The sequence below is a fragment of the Dendropsophus ebraccatus genome, chromosome 9 (genome assembly GCF_027789765.1).
Source record: "Dendropsophus ebraccatus isolate aDenEbr1 chromosome 9, aDenEbr1.pat, whole genome shotgun sequence".
In the NCBI taxonomy this organism is placed as follows: domain Eukaryota; kingdom Metazoa; phylum Chordata; class Amphibia; order Anura; family Hylidae; genus Dendropsophus; species Dendropsophus ebraccatus.
In genome coordinates, this window is record NC_091462.1 from 8,189,269 (window position 1) to 8,207,965 (window position 18,697).

Sequence of the window (18,697 nt, forward strand, 5' to 3'; positions counted from 1 at the left end):
CCCCCCCCCCCAATGTTCTGCTGTCCGGCCTCCTGTGTGCGCGATGCTCTGCGGTCGGCCTGGATTACTCTGCATACTGATAATATCCAGTCCAGGCGGCCGGCATTCTCCATCGATATTCCGCTCAGGATTATATTCTGCTGCTCGCGCTTTTATTGATGGGCTCTGAGCTGAATGGCAGATTAATTGGCCTTAAAAGTATAGATCTTATATGGGAAGCGGCGGCTCTGACAGGTTCAGGGGTCCGGCGAGGAGGCCGCTGGCCATATTGGATTTATAGCGGTAAATAAAGAGCCCAGTGGAAGCAATTTATATCCCTCCTTCTGATAGTCAGTCCCTCCGCTCCACAATCTCTTAGAGAGTTAAAGGGGAAGAGTTTACAAAACATCCCAGTCGCCATGATAAGTTCAGGTATAATCACCTGACACAGGTATACGTGGGGGCTCCTCAGATTAATAGGTTATGGCAGCGTCAGTCTGCCGAAGATCAGAAAGGACACGAGAGACAACTCTGTGTTCAAGCTGAAAAGCTTTTGTGTCATTGAGCAGTAAATGTCTTGTTATAAGCAAAGATAAGGAAAAAGAAACCATTCCAAAATACTGTACATACCTTCTCTAGCAGCAGTCCCATAGCCTGTGTCTAGCAGCAGTCGTCACATAGCCTGTGTCTGGCAGCAGTCGTCACATAGCCTGTGTCTGGCAGCAGTCGTCACATAGCCTGTGTCTGGCAGCAGTCGTCACATAGCCTGTGTCTGGCAGCAGTCGTCACATAGCCTGTGTCTGGCAGCAGTCGTCACATAGCCTGTGTCTGGCAGCAGTCGTCACATAGCCTGTGTCTGGCAGCAGTCGTCACATAGCCTGTGTCTGGCAGCAGTCGTCACATAGCCTGTGTCTGGCAGCAGTCGTCACATAGCCTGTGTCTGGCAGCAGTCGTCACATAGCCTGTGTCTGGCAGCAGTCGTCACATAGCCTGTGTCTGGCAGCAGTCGTCACATAGCCTGTGTCTGGCAGCAGTCGTCACATAGCCTGTGTCTGGCAGCAGTCGTCACATAGCCTGTGTCTGGCAGCAGTCGTCACATAGCCTGTGTCTGGCAGCAGTCGTCACATAGCCCGTGTCTGGCAGCAGTCGTCACATAGCCCGTGTCTGGCAGCAGTCGTCACATAGCCCGTGTCTGGCAGCAGTCGTCACATAGCCCGTGTCTGGCAGCAGTCGTCACATAGCCCGTGTCTGGCAGCAGTCGTCACATAGCCCGTGTCTGGCAGCAGTCGTCACATAGCCCGTGTCTGGCAGCAGTCGTCACATAGCCCGTGTCTGGCAGCAGTCGTCACATAGCCCGTGTCTGGCAGCAGTCGTCACATAGCCCGTGTCTGGCAGCAGTCGTCACATAGCCCGTGTCTGGCAGCAGTCGTCACATAGCCCGTGTCTGGCAGCAGTCGTCACATAGCCCGTGTCTGGCAGCAGTCGTCACATAGCCCGTGTCTGGCAGCAGTCGTCACATAGCCCGTGTCTGGCAGCAGTCGTCACATAGCCCGTGTCTGGCAGCAGTCGTCACATAGCCCGTGTCTGGCAGCAGTCGTCACATAGCCCGTGTCTGGCAGCAGTCGTCACATAGCCCGTGTCTGGCAGCAGTCGTCACATAGCCCGTGTCTGGCAGCAGTCGTCACATAGCCCGTGTCTGGCAGCAGTCGTCACATAGCCCGTGTCTGGCAGCAGTCGTCACATAGCCCGTGTCTGGCAGCAGTCGTCACATAGCCCGTGTCTGGCAGCAGTCGTCACATAGCCCGTGTCTGGCAGCAGTCGTCACATAGCCCGTGGCTAGCAGCAGTCACATAGCCCGTGGCTAGCAGCAGTCACACAGCCCGTGGCTAGCAGCAGTCACACAGCCCGTGGCTAGCAGCAGTCACATAGCCCGTGGCTAGCAGCAGCAGCAGTCACACAGCCCGTGGCTAGCAGCAGTCACACAGCCCGTGGCTAGCAGCAGTCACACAGCCCGTGGCTAGCAGCAGTCACATAGCCCGTGGCTAGCAGCAGTCACATAGCCCGTGGCTAGCAGCAGCAGCAGTCACACAGCCCGTGGCTAGCAGCAGTCACACAGCCCGTGGCTAGCAGCAGTCACATAGCCCGTGGCTAGCAGCAGTCACATAGCCCGTGGCTAGCAGCAGTCACATAGCCCGTGGCTAGCAGCAGCAGCAGTCACACAGCCCGTGGCTAGCAGCAGTCACACAGCCCGTGGCTAGCAGCAGTCACACAGCCCGTGGCTAGCAGCAGTCACACAGCCCGTGGCTAGCAGCAGCCACACAGCCCGTGGCTAGCAGCAGCAGCAGTCACATAGATTGAAGATTTTTAAGAAGAAGTAAATTACAAATCTATGTAACTTTCTGGCACCAGTTGATTTGAAAGAAAACTTTTTTTTTTTGCTAGGGTTTTCCTTAAGGGTGCTTTCACACACACCGTATCCGCAGCGGATTTTACAGTGCGGATTTAATGCTGTGCTCATTCATTTAGTCAAATCCGCTGCAGATCCGGTAGGTGTGAAGGCAACCTAAAGATAGAAAGAGAAAAAAAGGTGAAAATGAAAAACACCTGAAACTAAAATTGAAAATGTTTAAAATACAAAAAGGTAAAAAAAAACAGCAAATGGCAGAAAAGAAGCAGTGAGAGTCCAGCTCCATAGGTGAGATGCCGGAAGCTTCCAGGACACCTGGGTCTCTGTGACCTTTGGTTGGGGCTCTGCCGGGATCTGCTGGGAAGGACGGAGATGTTGGAACTTGTTCTTTCTGTACACTTCACTCTGTATCTGTTATCCAGTCTGTGCACATAGAGGGGGAAGGTGCTGGTGTGAGGGTCCCGAGCGGCTACAGATCAGTGTAACATTACTACCCAGGAGATCCAACTACCCGGGGCCCCACAGGAGCGGATCCAGGGGGCCCCAATGTCACAGATGAATGGGCCCCATAGCAATGGATGATGAGCTGCGCAGGTTGTTGGGGCAGGATGGGGCCGCTCACCGCAGCTTCAGCTTCGCCTCTTCTTCTTCTTTAGAGCTTTGTCTATTTTAGCCGTTTCATCTATATTTTCGGCGTCTGGTTCCTGCGCTCCTGTATTTAGCCTTCGGTGTCCTGACCACAATGGTGGCTCCGAGCTGGATGGGTCTGTGCCATCCTGGAATAGTCCGAGCGGATTCATAGCAGCACTGCCAGCACAGATGTGTCAGCCGCCATGTGCCTGGGTTATGTTGTGGGGGTGACGCTGCTGAGAGTGTTGGGTATCAGAGAGAAAACAGCGCTGTCTCCTCTCCCAGAGCTGCTACTGCTACATTGTTACAGCTTTCTGCGTCATGTGTGAGACCCCTGGTGCGTGATACCCCGAGCATGGGAGACCCCTGGTGTGTGATACCCCGAGCATGGGAGACCCCTGGTGTATAATACCCCGAGCATGGGAGACCCCTGGTGTGTGATACCCCAAACATGGGAGACCCCTGGTGTGTGATACCCAGAGCGTGGGAGACCCCTGGTGTGTGATACCCCGAGCATGTGAGACCCCTGGTGTGTGATACCCAGAGCATGGGAGACCCCTGGTGTGTGATACCCCGAGCATGGGAGACCCCTGGTGTGTGATACTCCGAGCATGGGAGACCCCTGGTGTGTGATACCCCGAGCATGGGAGACCCCTGGTGTGTGATACCCCGAGCATGGGAGACCCCTGGTGTGTGATACCCCAAACATGGGAGACCCCTGGTGTGTGATACCCCGAGCATGGGAGACCCCTGGTGTGTAATACCCTGAGCATGGGAGACCCCTGGTGTATAATACCCTGAGCATGGGAGACCCCTGGTGTGTGATACCCCAAGCATGGGAGACCCCTGGTGTGTGATACCCCGAGCATGGGAGACCCCTGGTGTGTGATACCCCGAGCATGGGAAACCCCTGGTGTGTGATACCCCGAGCATGGGAGACCCCTGGTGTGTGATACCCCGAGCATGGGAGACCCCTGGTGTGTAATACCCCGAGCATGGGAGACCCCTGGTGTATAATACCCCGAGCATGGGAGACCCCTGGTGTGTGATACCCCGAGCATGGGAGACCCCTGGTGTGTGATACCCCGAGCATGGGAGACCCCTGGTGTGTGATACCCCGAGCATGGGAGACCCCTGGTGTGTAATACCCTGAGCATGGGAGACCCCTGGTGTGTGATACCCTGAGCATGGGAGACCCCTGGTGTGTGATACCCTGAGCATGGGAGACCCCTGGTGTGTGATACCCTGAGCATGGGAGACCCCTGGTGTATAATACCCCGAGCATGGGAGACCCCTGGTGTGTGATACCCCGAGCATGGGAGACCCCTGGTGTGTGATACCCTGAGCATGGGAGACCCCTGGTGTGTGATACCCCGAGCATGGGAGACCCCTGGTGTGTGATACCCCGAGCATGGGAGACCCCTGGTGTGTGATACCCCGAGCATGGGAGACCCCTGGTGTGTGATACCCCGAGTATGGGAGACCCCTGGTGTGTGATACCCCGAGTATGGGAGACCCCTGGTGTGTGATACTTCTAGTGTGTGATACCCCGGTTACCTCGCTGCAGTCTCTTTTATGTTGTCGTCTTGTATTTTCTCTGTTCTGTCATTTCTCATATTTCCCTGTTTTCTATCACTATAATCTTCTATGTGATCAGTTTATTTCTTTATTTCCTGCATGTATCACTGTTACATTGTCTCCTATGTATCTGACACTTATAAAGTTCCCTGCACATATAGATCTCTTCTATTGTTCCCTGCACATATAGATCTCTTCCATTGTTCCCTGTACATATAGATCTCTTCCATTGTTCCCTGCACCTATGACTTTATAATCTTTTGCGTATATCCCTCTCTGTTACATTGTTTCCTCCCTGTATCCCTCTCTGTTACATTGTTTCCTCCCTGTATCTCTCTGTTACATTGTTTCCTCCCTGTATCTCTTTGTTACACTGGTTTTATTGGTTTTGTCCTTGTTCTTGCAGGACTTTCCCCGGAGTCTCCCTTGGCAGATAGACGTGCGGCGTTCCTCCATCATGACCCGGCCATGGGCGCTGCTCTTGTCGCTACCAACAGTCTCTATTCTCCTTCTCCAAATGACGACACTCCGAGTCCGAGCGGATGATCCAGAGATGGCCGAGCAATGTCTGAGGAGGGAGCACCCCATCCTTACCTTCCAGGGTGAGTTCTATATAAAGCCTGATGCTGGGGGGGGGGGGGGGGTAATGCCATATACCCCCCCCCCCCCCCCCCCCCCCCCCCAATGTAACTTTTTATATCATCTGCTGTACTTTTTACTAGTTTTACATTATACTTCAGTCACCTCCAGAGCTGCACTCACTATTCTGCACCTATAGGCACAGAGTTTCCTGTTAGTAGAAAGCTGTTAGAGCATGTTGGAAATTTAGCAACAGCTGGAGAGCCGCAGGTTGGTGAACACCGCTCTTGTCTGTCTTCTCAGACAGCAGAATTATGAATGCAGCTCTGGGCGTGACCGCAATAAAAGATGTATTAAGCCTCAGTGTTGTTGAAGAAACCTATTTGCAGGGTTACTGCGCAGTCCAAGCAGATTGAACCTGTGAAGTGGTGAGGATCGGAGCTCGGTGGCGGGGGGGACATTGGGCTGTCAGGCTGCTAGAGGTGATAATTGCCCCGGCAGCGGCTCGGAGAGGTGTTGGCGTCCCGTCAGCATCCAGCCCCCCTCACCGCCTGCGCTCATCCTCTCACTAATACGGTCAGAGCGGATGGCGGCATGTCCGGCCCGTACGATGGATGTGTCTGTCTGATCCCAGTTTATGCTAATGAACCTCGGTTGCGGATTATTAGCTTAACTAATTTATTTAATCAATTTGATGAGTTCTCCGAGATCTCTCGATTACAAATGAATTCATCAAATCGGGACGCGGCGGCCATTAATATTCAGCCCAGACTATGAGGCCAATCAAGCCTTAATGGGGAGGAGACGCCATGTATCTTTATTTACTGCAAACCTGAACTACGCAGTAAATGATGATGGCGGCGCGGGGACCCAGTCACATCCAGCGCTGCAGAGAATTACAGGGATAGGAGAACGCCCCGCACAGTTATGGCGCCAAACCGGGAGAGACTGGAAGGATTGTTACCTAAGGTGTGAGGGGTCTATAGACTCAAAGATAGATGGGGGAGTAGTGGGGGTACAGGCAACAGGGGTCCTGAATGATGTCTGTGACACTGGGGGCCCTGAGCAATGACACACTGGGGGGCCCTGAGCAATGACACACTGGGGGCCCTGAGCAATGACACACTGGGGGCCCTGAGCAATGACACACTGGGGGCCCTGAGCAATGACACACTGGGGGCCCTGAGCAATGACACACTGGGGGGCCCTGAGCAATGACACACTGGGGGCCCTGAGCAATGACACACTGGGGGGCCCTGAGCAATGACACACTGGGGGGCCCTGAGCAATGACACACTGGGGGGCCCTGAGCAATGACACACTGGGGGGCCCTGAGCAATGACACACTGGGGGGCCCTGAGCAATGACACACTGGGGGGCCCTGAGCAATGACACACTGGGGGGCCCTGAGCAATGACACACTGGGGGGCCCTGAGCAATGACACACTGGGGGGCCCTGAGCAATGACACACTGGGGGGCCCTGAGCAATGACACACTGGGGGGCCCTGAGCAATGACACACTGGGGGGCCCTGAGCAATGACACACTGGGGGGCCCTGAGCAATGACACACTGGGGGGCCCTGAGCAATGACACACTGGGGGGCCCTGAGCAATGACAAACCAAGGGCCAAATAGGGTTAAACATGGATACCAGGCACCCTGAATAGTAACAGAGCATCTGAACAATGACACTGCCACTTGGGACCATAAACTATGACACTGACAACAAGGGCCCCAAACTGTGACCCAAAACGAGGGCCAAAAACAATGTCACTCACTTAGAGAGCCTGATTCCCGAAACAACAAGGCTTCCAAACAGCGACCACAGGGGCTTCAAACCATTACAAAAGGGGCCCCTGAACAATGACCACAGGGGCCCCCAAGCATTGACCACAGGGGCCTCCGAACAAAAGCACAGGCTCTATAGGCCCTGTCCAATGATACCCCCACCCCATATATATCTCCTCAGGATGGAGCATTGTGAGGGGCACAGCGCCCCCACCCCATATATATCTCCCCAGGGTGTAGCATTGTGAGGGGTACAGCACCCCCACCGCATATATCTCCTCAGGATGGAGCATTGTGAGGGGTACAGCACCCCCACCCCATATATATCTCCTCAGGATGGAGCATTGTGAGGGGCACAGCACCCCCCCCCCCCCCCCATATATATATCCCCTCAGGATGGAGCATTGTGAGAGGCACAGCACCCCCCCCCATATATATATCCCCTCAGGATGGAGCATTGTGAGAGGCACAGCACCCCCCCCCCATATATATATCCCCTCAGGATGGAGCATTGTGAGAGGCACAGCCCCCCCCCCCCCCCATATATATACCCTCAGGATGGAGCATTGTGAGGGGCACAGCACACACCCCCCCATATATATATCCCCTCAGGATGGAGCATTGTGAGGGGCACAGCACCCCCCCCCCATATATATACCCTCAGGATGGAGCATTGTGAGAGGCACAGCACCCCCCCCCCATATATATACCCTCAGGATGGAGCATTGTGAGAGGCACAGCACCCCCCCCCCTCCCCATATATATACCCCCTCAGGATGGAGCATTGTGAGAGGCACAGCACCCCCCCCATATATATACCCCCTCAGGATGGAGCATTGTGAGAGGCACCGCCCCCCCCCCCCCATATATATACCCCCTCAGGATGGAGCATTGTGAGGGGTACGGTGGCCCCCCATACTTCTCCCCCCAGGCAGGTGACTGCGGACTGTGAGGGGCTCCGCTTCCCTCCTATAGAGCTCCCATCTCCCTTTTTCTCTTCTCTTTTTTTCTCAATTACAAAAAAAAATGGGGACAAATGAAGAGTCTGAAATTTCAGTCGTTTCTCCGGTTCCCAAAGTGCGACAAATACTGAGTGAGAGCCTCATTGTCACCGCGGCCGGGGGGGCTTCCTGCGCCTCCTCCTCCTGGGACCCCTCTCTGTTACTGACCTTTCAGGGGATGTTCTCCAACAATTACACATCACACAGATCGTTCCCGCCGCCGATCTGATACATCATCACTGGCTGCAGAACAGATGTCTTCCCTGGATTTAAAGGGGCTTTTCTTTTTTATTTACAAATCCTTTAAAAATATTAAAGAGGTAATTCACCCCAAAATTTTTTATTCCAAATCAACTGGCCAGAAAGTGCTAGAGATTTGTAATTTTACACCTAGAAAAAAAAAAATCGCCAGCCTTCCAGTACTTATCATCTTCTGTATGTCCTGGAGGGAGTGGTGTATTCTTTCCAGTGCTCTCTGCTGCCACCTCTGTCCATGTCAGGAACTGTCCAGAGCTGGAGAGGTTTTCTATGGGAATTTGCTGCTGCTCTGGACAGTTCCTGACATGGACAGAGGTGGCAGCAGAGAGCACTGTGTCAGACTGGAAAGAATACACCACTTCCTGCAGGACATACAGAAGCTGATAAGTACTGGAAGGCTCAAGATTTTTTTTTTTTTATATGAGTAAATTACAAATCTTTGGCACTTTCTGACACCAGTTGATTTAGAAGAAAAAAAAATGTCGAACAACCCCTTTAAACATCATAACAGTGACTTGTGAGGTCAGAGAAGGGGAGACCCTGGAGGGGGGCACAGGGGTCTTGGAATAAGACAGAGGGGTGTTTGAAGGGGGACAAAGGTCTGGGGGGGCGGATGATGAGAGAGAAGTCTGGTTGGGGGTCGGGGGAGTCTGGGAGGGCTACAGATTGCTTCTGACCTGATCGGTCCAGGCTGTGTATATCATAGAGCTGTAACCAGTGAGGCCTCCAGGTTGTGTGGAGCTATAGAGCAGCCGCCATAGACTTCGATGGGCCCCTTAGTGCTCCTGTACGTCTGTATGAATTGTGTCTTGTTCGGATTCCTGCGCCCAGAATAATAAGTGGATCTGGTGGTTTTCTCGCTCAGGACTTTGTAGTGTGATGCACTAAAGACGGTACATGGTTGATCAGTGGATTTAGCCCGAGGACGTCCAGGAACTTTAGTCATCCTAAAACATTGCTCGGCTTGTGCTCAGTGCGTGAGTGATTTACCATCCCCCAGAACGCGGTAACGGCCGCGCCGACACATGAAACGACCGGATCAAAGTATCTCAACTTCACTGAAGAACTGATGGATGTGGATCACAAGTCGTCTTCTGGATGATCATCTCTGACAGGACCCGACGGGAGGGGATCTGCTCCCCAACATTCTGTTCCATCAGTAATTATATCAGTGGGCTCAAAGATGCTGCCCTCCCGCTGTCACCCAACTACAACTCCCAGCATGCCTGGAGCTTTCCAACACTGACTTACATCTGTTCCAGAGTATATCTGAGCTCCAATGGTGTGATACTGCTGCTGAGTCACTGTATCTAAGCCCCATATACACAGTGGAGTCCTATTATTATGACCAGCAGCTAATATCCAGCATGGACGGCAGCTAGAAGGGCTGGGAGTGGCCCCGGTATCTGGAGCCATGCTGACTGCATCCCACAGCTGATGGAGCGGCCATAGAGCAAACACCACCATCCAGGTCTCAGGGTTCAGGGGAGTACTGGGACCTCATGGTCATGTTCTCCCAGCCAGTCACCTTGTCTTGCTGAAAGGTCCCATCCACTCCAGGGGAGACAATCAGCATGTATGAGTATGCGTGGTCTGCAGGAATCGATTCATACCCAGATCAGGTGACAGCACCTCCACGTGAGAGTGGCCCAGAGAACGTCCCCCAGGCGACCGCCCTTTACCAAGCAGAGGGGAGGACCACCCTTTACCAACCAGAGGAGAGGACCACCCTTTACCAACCAAATGAGAGGACCGCCCTTTACCAACCAGAGGAGAGGACCGCCCTTAACCAACCAAAAGAGAGGACCGCCCTTTACCAACCAGAGGAGAGGACCACCCTTTACCAACCAGAGGAGAGGACCACCCTTTATCAACCAGAGGAGAGGACCGCCCTTTACCAACCAGAGGAGAGGACCACCCTTTACCAACCAGAGGAGAGGACCACCCTTTACCAACCAGAGGAGAGGACCGCCCTTTACCAACCAGAGGAGAGGACCGCCCTTTACCAACCAAAAGAGAGGACCGCCCTTTACCAACCAGAGGAGAGGACCACCCTTTACCAACCAGAGGAGAGGACCGCCCTTTACCAACCAGAGGAGAGGACCGCCCTTTACCAACCAAAAGAGAGGACCGCCCTTTACCAACCAGAGGAGAGGACCACCCTTTACCAACCAGAGGAGAGGACCACCCTTTATCAACCAGAGGAGAGGACCGCCCTTTACCAACCAGAGGAGAGGACCACCCTTTATCAACCAGAGGAGAGGACCGCCCTTTACCAACCAGAGGAGAGGACCGCCCTTTACCAACCAAAAGAGAGGACCGCCCTTTACCAACTAGAGGAGAGGACCGCCCTTTACCAACTAGAGGAGAGGACCGCCCTTTACCAATCAGAGGAGAGGACCGCCCTTTACCAACCAGAGGAGAGGACCGCCCTTTACCAACCAGAGGAGAGGACCGCCCTTTACCAACCAGAGGAGAGGACCGCCCTTTACCAACCAGAGGAGAGGACCACCCTTTACCAACCAGAGGAGAGGACCACCCTTTACCAACCAGAGGAGAGGACCACCCTTTACCAACCAGAGGAGAGGACCACCCTTTACCAACCAGAGGAGAGGACCACCCTTTGCCAACCAAAGAAGAGGACCACCCTTAAGCAACCAGCAGTCCACCCTCTAGCCTCCCCAATACTGGTGTGAAAATGGAAGTTGTATCACATTTGGTGATACAAACTGTGGTGATCAGAGGAGCAGTGACCATCAGTCTTCTCCAGAGCCAAAGAAACGGTAAGGGCCCTATTGCGTGAAGCGATAATGTGCCGAATCAGGCCGATTCAGCAGATTATCACTCTTTGTAGTAAAGAAGATAATCATCAGCCGATCGTTGTCCTTTATTCCAACCTAAAAATCATCAGGCACATAATGTTGATGTGCGGCCGACGGCTGGTGACAATGTAAGGAAAATAATAATAAATGTTATACTTACCTGTCCGCGCTCCCTGATGTCCTCTGTGCTTCTGCCCACTCCCCGCAGCCGCCACTGGACCTTCTGAGTCGGTCAGCCAATCACTGCCCGTGGCACTGTCCCGGTTATTGGCTGAGCGGCCTGCCACTTCAGAGACCGACTTAGAAGTTCTAGTGGTGGCTGCGGGAAGTGGACAGAAGCAGGGAGGACATCAGGGAGCGTAGACAGGTAAGTATAACATTTATACATTTATTATTTCACAATTATTATTAGGCAAGGTCTGTGTCTTTCTACCATACACTTTCATCACAATAGTATGGAAAAACACCCAGCTGCTTTCAGGAATAGCGCCACCCCGGCTGCAGGTTGTGTGTGGTATTGCAGCGGAGCACCAGTGAAGTGACTGAGTGCATGACTCAGGGGTGGCGTGAGGCTCTGCACCTTCATCCCCCCCGGCGCCCTCCTCCGGTGTCTGTGATTTGTTATTCTGCGACGGCTTTGAGTTTGTTTTTTGCGGCTTATCCTTAATTAAATCTTAGTCCGTTCTTATTACTCTAAAACCAGATTAATTGGTTGAACCTCACGAGTGAAGTCTCCGGATTACAGGCGTGTAATGGTCACACAGGCCTAACGAATAGATTCACAAGCATTAAAGCCAATAGTTCTGTGTCACATGTCTGTAGCCACAATAGCTGAGGAGAAGTGTGAGCGCAGCTCTGGAGGTGACTGGAGAGGATGACGTGTACTCTGCTGTAGAGCCGAGAAGTAAAGCAAAGAGAGAGCGGTGCAGCAATGATCAATGACTGAGCCGCGTCCAGGAGTGCGAGGGCAGTGCCCAGCAGGACGCTCCGCATCAGCCGCTCTGAGGATTACCAACATTTACCCAATACATATATAATATTACATCTACAGCAAGAGCCGCAGCCGGCCGTCAGGAGAGCACTTCCTGGACCCAACCATGGAGCAGGGAACTCGGGAGGCAGGAAATGAGTGGAAATGACACGCTGACACTCGGGGTACAGGATAGTGACATGCTGACACTCGGGGTACAGGATAGTGACATGCTGACACTCGGGGTACAGGATAGTGACATGCTGACACTTGGGGTACAGGATAGTGACATGCTGACACTCTGGGTACAGGATAGTGACATGCTGACACTCGGGGTACAGGATAGTGACATGCTGACACTTGGGGTACAGGATAGTGACACGCTGACACTCGGAGTACAGGATAGACACTTGGGGTACAGGATAGTGACACTTGGGGTACAGGATAGTGACATGCTGACACTCGGGGTACAGGATAGTGACATGCTGACACTCGGGGTACAGGATAGTGACATGCTGACACTCGGGGTACAGGATAGTGACATGCTGACACTTGGGGTACAGGATAGTGACACTTGGGGTACAGGATAGTGACACTTGGGGTACAGGATAGTGACATGCTGACACTTGGGGTACAGGATAGTGACATGCTGACACTTGGGGTACAGGATAGTGACACTTGGGGTACAGGATAGTGACACTTGGGGTACAGGATAGTGACACTTGGGGTACAGGATAGTGACACTTGGGGTACAGGATAGTGACACTTGGGGTACAGGATAGTGACACTTGGGGTACAGGATAGTGACATGCTGACACTTGGGGTACAGGATAGTGACACTTGGGGTACGGGATAGTGACATGCTGACACTGGGGGTACAGGATAATGACACTTGGGGGGCAGGGTAGGGGCACGCTGTCACTTGGGGTACAGGATAGTAACACTTGGGGTACAGGATAGTAACACTTGGGGTACAGGATAGTAACACTTGGGGTACAGGATAATGACACTCTGACCCTTTTTGTCCTCTTTGCGCTCTTTTTTGCGGTCTTTGCTCGGTGATTAATACTTTTCTATGAATTTTGATGGCGTTCGGGTTTCAGGCGGTTTCAGGGGCGTCAGAGATGTAATTGTGCCGCATTTGTCCTGAGTTTTAGGCTGGGATACAATATGGCGGCTGTCCATCAGCAGGTGGCGGTGGGATGCGATGTGCTTCAGTGTGGATGTAACGTGGTTGGCCTCTGATCCCCTCCCCCGTTTTTCCGCGTCAGGTGAGGGGTTAACCGCTGACATGGCTGCTGATGGATTTTCTGGCTCCTGGTGATACTCTGTGATTTATTTTCCTGACATTTCCACCATCAGCTCCTCTGGTTTGAACTGGTGAAATATTAGCCATCCATCATAGGTCGGCCGGGCCTCCCTGCCTGCGAGGCTCAGGCGCACCATGGAGGCCGCGGTTACGCTCTGCTCAGCAGGGATTGGCTCTTTGCGATTTCACCTTTGGCGATGTTACTGAGTGGAATGAGATTCCTGCGTCTAAACATTGATTATTCCTCCACCCTCTGCGGCAATGAAACTTCTGAGAATGGCTTCTACAATGGAAGCTGGCACCTCGTGACCGCACCGCCTCTGCTACATCTATAGGAGGGGGGTGTACACTGGGGAATTCATTCTATGGAAGTGTAACGTGACCGCACGTCAATCAATAAGAAAAAAAACCTCAATCCCTGGAATTTATAGAGAACCGTGAGGTCACATGACACCCAGACCCCCTAGGAAGAGTCCGGGAGGAGCTGAGCTTAGATATCACTGAGGCCTAAGTATAAAGGGAGAACATTTCAGAGCCCCCTAGAGGTCAGAATCTTATAAAGTAAATTTTTCTATCAACAAATAGAAACATAAGTCCAATATAATGTATTATACTCCAGAGCTGCACTCACTATTCTGCTGATGGGGTCACTGTGTACATACATTACTGATCCTGTATTATACTCCAGAGCTGCACTCACTATTCTGCTGGTGGGGTCACTGTGTACATACATTACTGATCCTGTATTATACTCCAGAGCTGCACTCACTATTCTGCTGGTGGGGTCACTGTGTACATACATTACTGATCCTGTATTATACTCCAGAGCTGCACTCACTCTTCTGCTCTTAGGACATGAATTGTCCCCTGTGTTTCAGCTCAGCTCGGCCAGTGAATTGTGTCTCTCCACCTCCTTGCTGACAGTTTCCAGTAACAATCAGCAGGCATGATACATATATGAGTAGTTCTGGAGCTGTATACATGGGTGGTCTTTCCGCGGAGTCTTTGCAGCTGCTCTGGGGCCCCTGGAGATTGAGGGAAAGTTGTTTCCACCATTAGTTTATACGGATGATGAGACTCTGCAGGACGTCCTCCTCTCTGTTTAGGTTTGATTAAAAGTGGGGTCTCCCAGTCCCCGTGTCCAGGGGCTGCTCCCTACGTCTCTGTATGTTTTGCATTAGGGCATTGACCCCCTTGATGGTGTTGTCTGTGATGCATTATATTTTCCCGTATTGTCCCTTTAAATGCTAGAACTGTTTTACAGGAGATGTTGATAATTTTTCGGCCCTCGTTTCCTCCGGCCGTCGCTTTACTGCGGCTCCCAGTTCTGTGATTCCTGAGAAATATTACACGTAATAGCCGGCGGACAGAGCTGGCTGTCCCTTCCCTCTGATTGTCTTCCTGCAGCGCGGGGACGGGGGCTCCGGACCTGCTCTGCATACACAATCAGTCCTGTGCACATCACTGGCCAGATATACAGAGAGCCGGACGTACACTGCGGGGGCCACTGGAGGCATGGTGCCCTGTGACTGACTCCCATGTGTAGTTACATTACATAGTGCAGGAGAGACCACTGGGTAGAGGAGTGATGCATTGTAACAAACCGACTGATGCATTGTAACAAACCGACTGATGCATTGTAACAAACCGACTGATGCATTCTAACAAACTGACTGATCCATAACAAACCGACTGATGAATTCTAACAAACCGACTGATCCATTCTAACAAACTGACTGATGCATTGTAACAAACTGACTGATGCATTGTAACAAACTGACTGATGCATTGTAACAAACCGACGGATGCATTGTAACAAACCGACTGATGCATTGTAACAAACTGACTGATCCATTGTAACAAACCGACTGATGAATTCTAACAAACTGACTGATCCATTCTAACAAACCGACTGATGCATTGTAACAAACTGACTGATCCATTCTAACAAACTGATGCATTGTAATCCCTGCCCGACTGATGCATTGTAACGAACCGACCGATCCATTGTAACAAACCGACCGATCCATTGTAACGAACCGACCGATCCGTTGTGACAAACCGACTGATGCATGTTAACAAACAGACTGATATATTGTTAATCCCCCCCCACACACACACACACACACCGCCTGACTGAGACTGATACACTGTAACAAACCGACTGATCCATTGTGACAAACCGACTGATGCATGTTAACAAACCGACTGATGCATGTTAACAAACCGACTGATATATTGTTAACCCCCCCACACACACACACACACACAAACACCGCCTGACTGAGACTTATACACTGTAACAAACCGACTGATCCATTGTAACAAATCGACCGATCCATTGTAACAAACTGACTGATCCATTGTAACAAGCTGGACACAAGCAGGATTACCCGGACTGGATACGTCTGTAACAAACCCTCAGCTGTGAAGGGTCGGGATGGGATAATGATACTGGAGGTCGTGATTATTTGTCGGTTCTCTTCCGCTCTGCCGGTGCTGAATGAGTTAATTCAGTTTTCCCTCCAAATTAGTAACGTGTAATCATTATGTAACAATTACCGGGTCCGGGGGAGGGGGGGGGTACAGATGAAATTAATTTTGCTCCCTTTTCTCCTCCAGACCTCAAGCCTTGGTTATCCAACTTCTCTCACGGTGACGCGCAGGATTTCTCGCAGCTCGCCCTCGACGTCAACAGGAACCAGCTGATCGTGGGCGCCAGGTAATCTATGTGTGTAGGATGTATGTACGGCCGGAGCCAACCGCTGCAGCAGAGCCTCATTCACACTGCAGAGAGGTCATGTGACCACTCAGCACAGCGCGGGGGGAGGAGCTTCTGCACCATTATCTCTGCAGTGGAAACGTCATATTGTTTTCTTGTTTTTAACTTAAAATGATTGTATCTAAAATGAGTGTATCTATAATTGTATCTATATTTATTTGTATCTAAATCTCACATCAAAACATACACACACAACAAGCCACACCCACATCACACCAAGCCACACCCACATCTCACCATGCCCACGGACTGCATCACACCATGCACACAAAGCCACACCCACGCAATACACTCAATAAGATATATTCACAACATTCACACTTCAAGCTACATCCACATGAAGCCATGCACACAAACTACACCAACAGCCGGCCATGTACACGACAACTTAAAGTGACTGTACCACTAGGCCCAGGCAGAAGCACTGGAGGCGGCCGACCCACCCTTAGTGGGAAGAAACTCCAGCCCCTCCATGACGTGACTCCATTAGAATCAATGGAACCCTATCATAGAGGGACGGGGGTTTCCTCTCACTAAGGGTGGGTCGGCCGCCTCCAGTGCTTCTGCCTGGGCCTAGTGGTACAGTCACTTTAAGCTGATCAGATAAGACACACCTACCTGAAACCCTGCCCACGAGGGGCCGCAGCTACAACATGCCACGCCCACATCAAGATTTGCCAAAGTATCGCTCTGATAATTGGTAATGGGTGATGGGGGACTGGTAATGGGTGATGGGGGACTGGTAATGAATGATGGGTGATGGATGACTAATAATGGATAATGGGTGATGAATGACTATTGATGGGGGACTGGTAATGGGTGATGGGGGACTAGTAATAGATGGTGGGTGATGGGGGTCTGGTAACGGATAATAGGTTATGGATGACTAGTGATGGGTGATGGATGACTAGTAATAGATGATGGGTGATGGGGAACTGGTAATGGGTGATGGGGAACTGGTAATGGGTGATGGGGGACTGGTAATAGGTGATGGGGCACTGGTAATGGGGGATGGGGGACTGGTGATGGATGACTAGTGATGGATGGTTAGTAATAGATGATGGGTTATGGGGGACTGGTAATGGGTGGTGAATGACTAGTGCTGGATAATAGGTGATGGATGACTAGTAATAGATGATGGGCGATGGGGGACTGGTAATGGGTGGTGAATGACTAGTGATGGATAATAGGTGATGGATGACTAGTAATGGATAATGGGTTATGGGGGACTGGTAATGGGTGGTGAATGACTAGTACTGGATAATAGGTGATGGATGACTAGTAATAGATGATGGGCGATGGGGGACAGGTGATGGATAATGGGTGAGGGAGGACTGGTAATGTATGATTGGTGGTTGGTGATGAATGATGTGTGATATATGATAAGTGATGTGTAATTGGTGATGACAGACACAATCACCTCCTAGTGAACAGCGCCCCCGTCCTGTGAGCCGCCCCTGGCGCTGCGGATTACCCAGGATCTCACGTGGCGCAGACGTCTTTTGTGACTTCTCTGTAATCACATAATCTCTACTTTGCTGAATCAGCTGAGTGTTCACTGTGATATCGTATCCAGGCACCGAGAGGTACAAGCCGCAAGGTGCCCCCGGGCAGCGCTGCCATCTCACCAGCAGCAGCATCATCCTCTCTGCTGCTCCAGGGGACCTGAAATCAACTCTGATGGGGAAGGAGGGGGGTCAGGAGGTCACTGAGTACAGGCAATGTAATGTATGTGACCTGCAGTCCTATGTAACACCACAGATAACACAGCGATATCTCTGAGTACAGATAATGTAGTAGTCACCTGCAGTCCTATGTAACACCACAGATAACACAGTGATATCTCTGAGTACAGATAATGTAGTAGATGTCACCTGCAGTCCTATGTAACACCACAGATAACACAGTGATATCTCTGAGTACAGATAATGTAGTAGATGTCACCTGCAGTCCTATGTAACACCACAGATAACACAGTGTACAGGTAATGTAGTAGTAATGTGTAGTGACCTGCAGTCCTATGTAACAGTGATAACTCTCCTGTGAATACAATGATTGAGCGCAGGCCTGATGGTTTTTGCGCTGAGCGGATTCCCCGGTCGCGGCTTCAGTCGTGAGTCTGATAGAAGTCGACACCTCACAAGGAGACGGGAGATCAGAGCCGGGAAATTGCTCAGTAAAATATTCATGGTCCCGCGGGGCTTGTTCCTGCTTTATTATACATCACGTTAAACGCTGCGCCGTAATGAACGATCAGCCGCACGGATAACAGGCGGCAGCCGCTCCGGCACTTGACGCCCTGAAATCCCTGAAGGTTGGCGGGGGGGGGGGGGGGGGCGGAAGGGGTTTGGTATTAGCTTATACGCTTATCTACACCCCTGCCCCCCCAATGTTCGACTAAAATGTCTGGGCTGTAGCTATGTATTCTGACCAATATGGCCGCCATTGCTGAGGGGGTCACCCACCCAGGTACAGGAGGGGGGTTTATATTACCACAGGCCCCTTCATCATTCAGGGGTGTGGGAAAGCTGGGTGATGACCCCCTTGTCACCGGTCTTCATTCATCGGGACTCCTAGTGTCTATACACATATA

At 51.8% G+C, this 18,697-nt stretch overlaps 1 protein-coding gene across 5 annotated transcripts in view; it reads left to right on the forward strand.

Annotated features, from left to right (window-relative positions):
• The window catches only part of SEMA5B (semaphorin 5B), a 214,979-nt gene that overhangs the window by 102,018 nt on the left and 94,264 nt on the right, over nucleotides 1–18,697 (forward strand). For all 5 annotated transcript variants that reach the window (XM_069982448.1, XM_069982452.1, XM_069982450.1 and 2 more), the window contains exons 3-4: nucleotides 5,001–5,196; nucleotides 15,945–16,044. In XM_069982448.1, coding sequence (XP_069838549.1) covers nucleotides 5,052–5,196; nucleotides 15,945–16,044 — 245 coding nt within the window. In that variant the 5' untranslated portion in view covers nucleotides 5,001–5,051. The remainder of the gene's footprint in view (nucleotides 1–5,000; nucleotides 5,197–15,944; nucleotides 16,045–18,697) is intronic.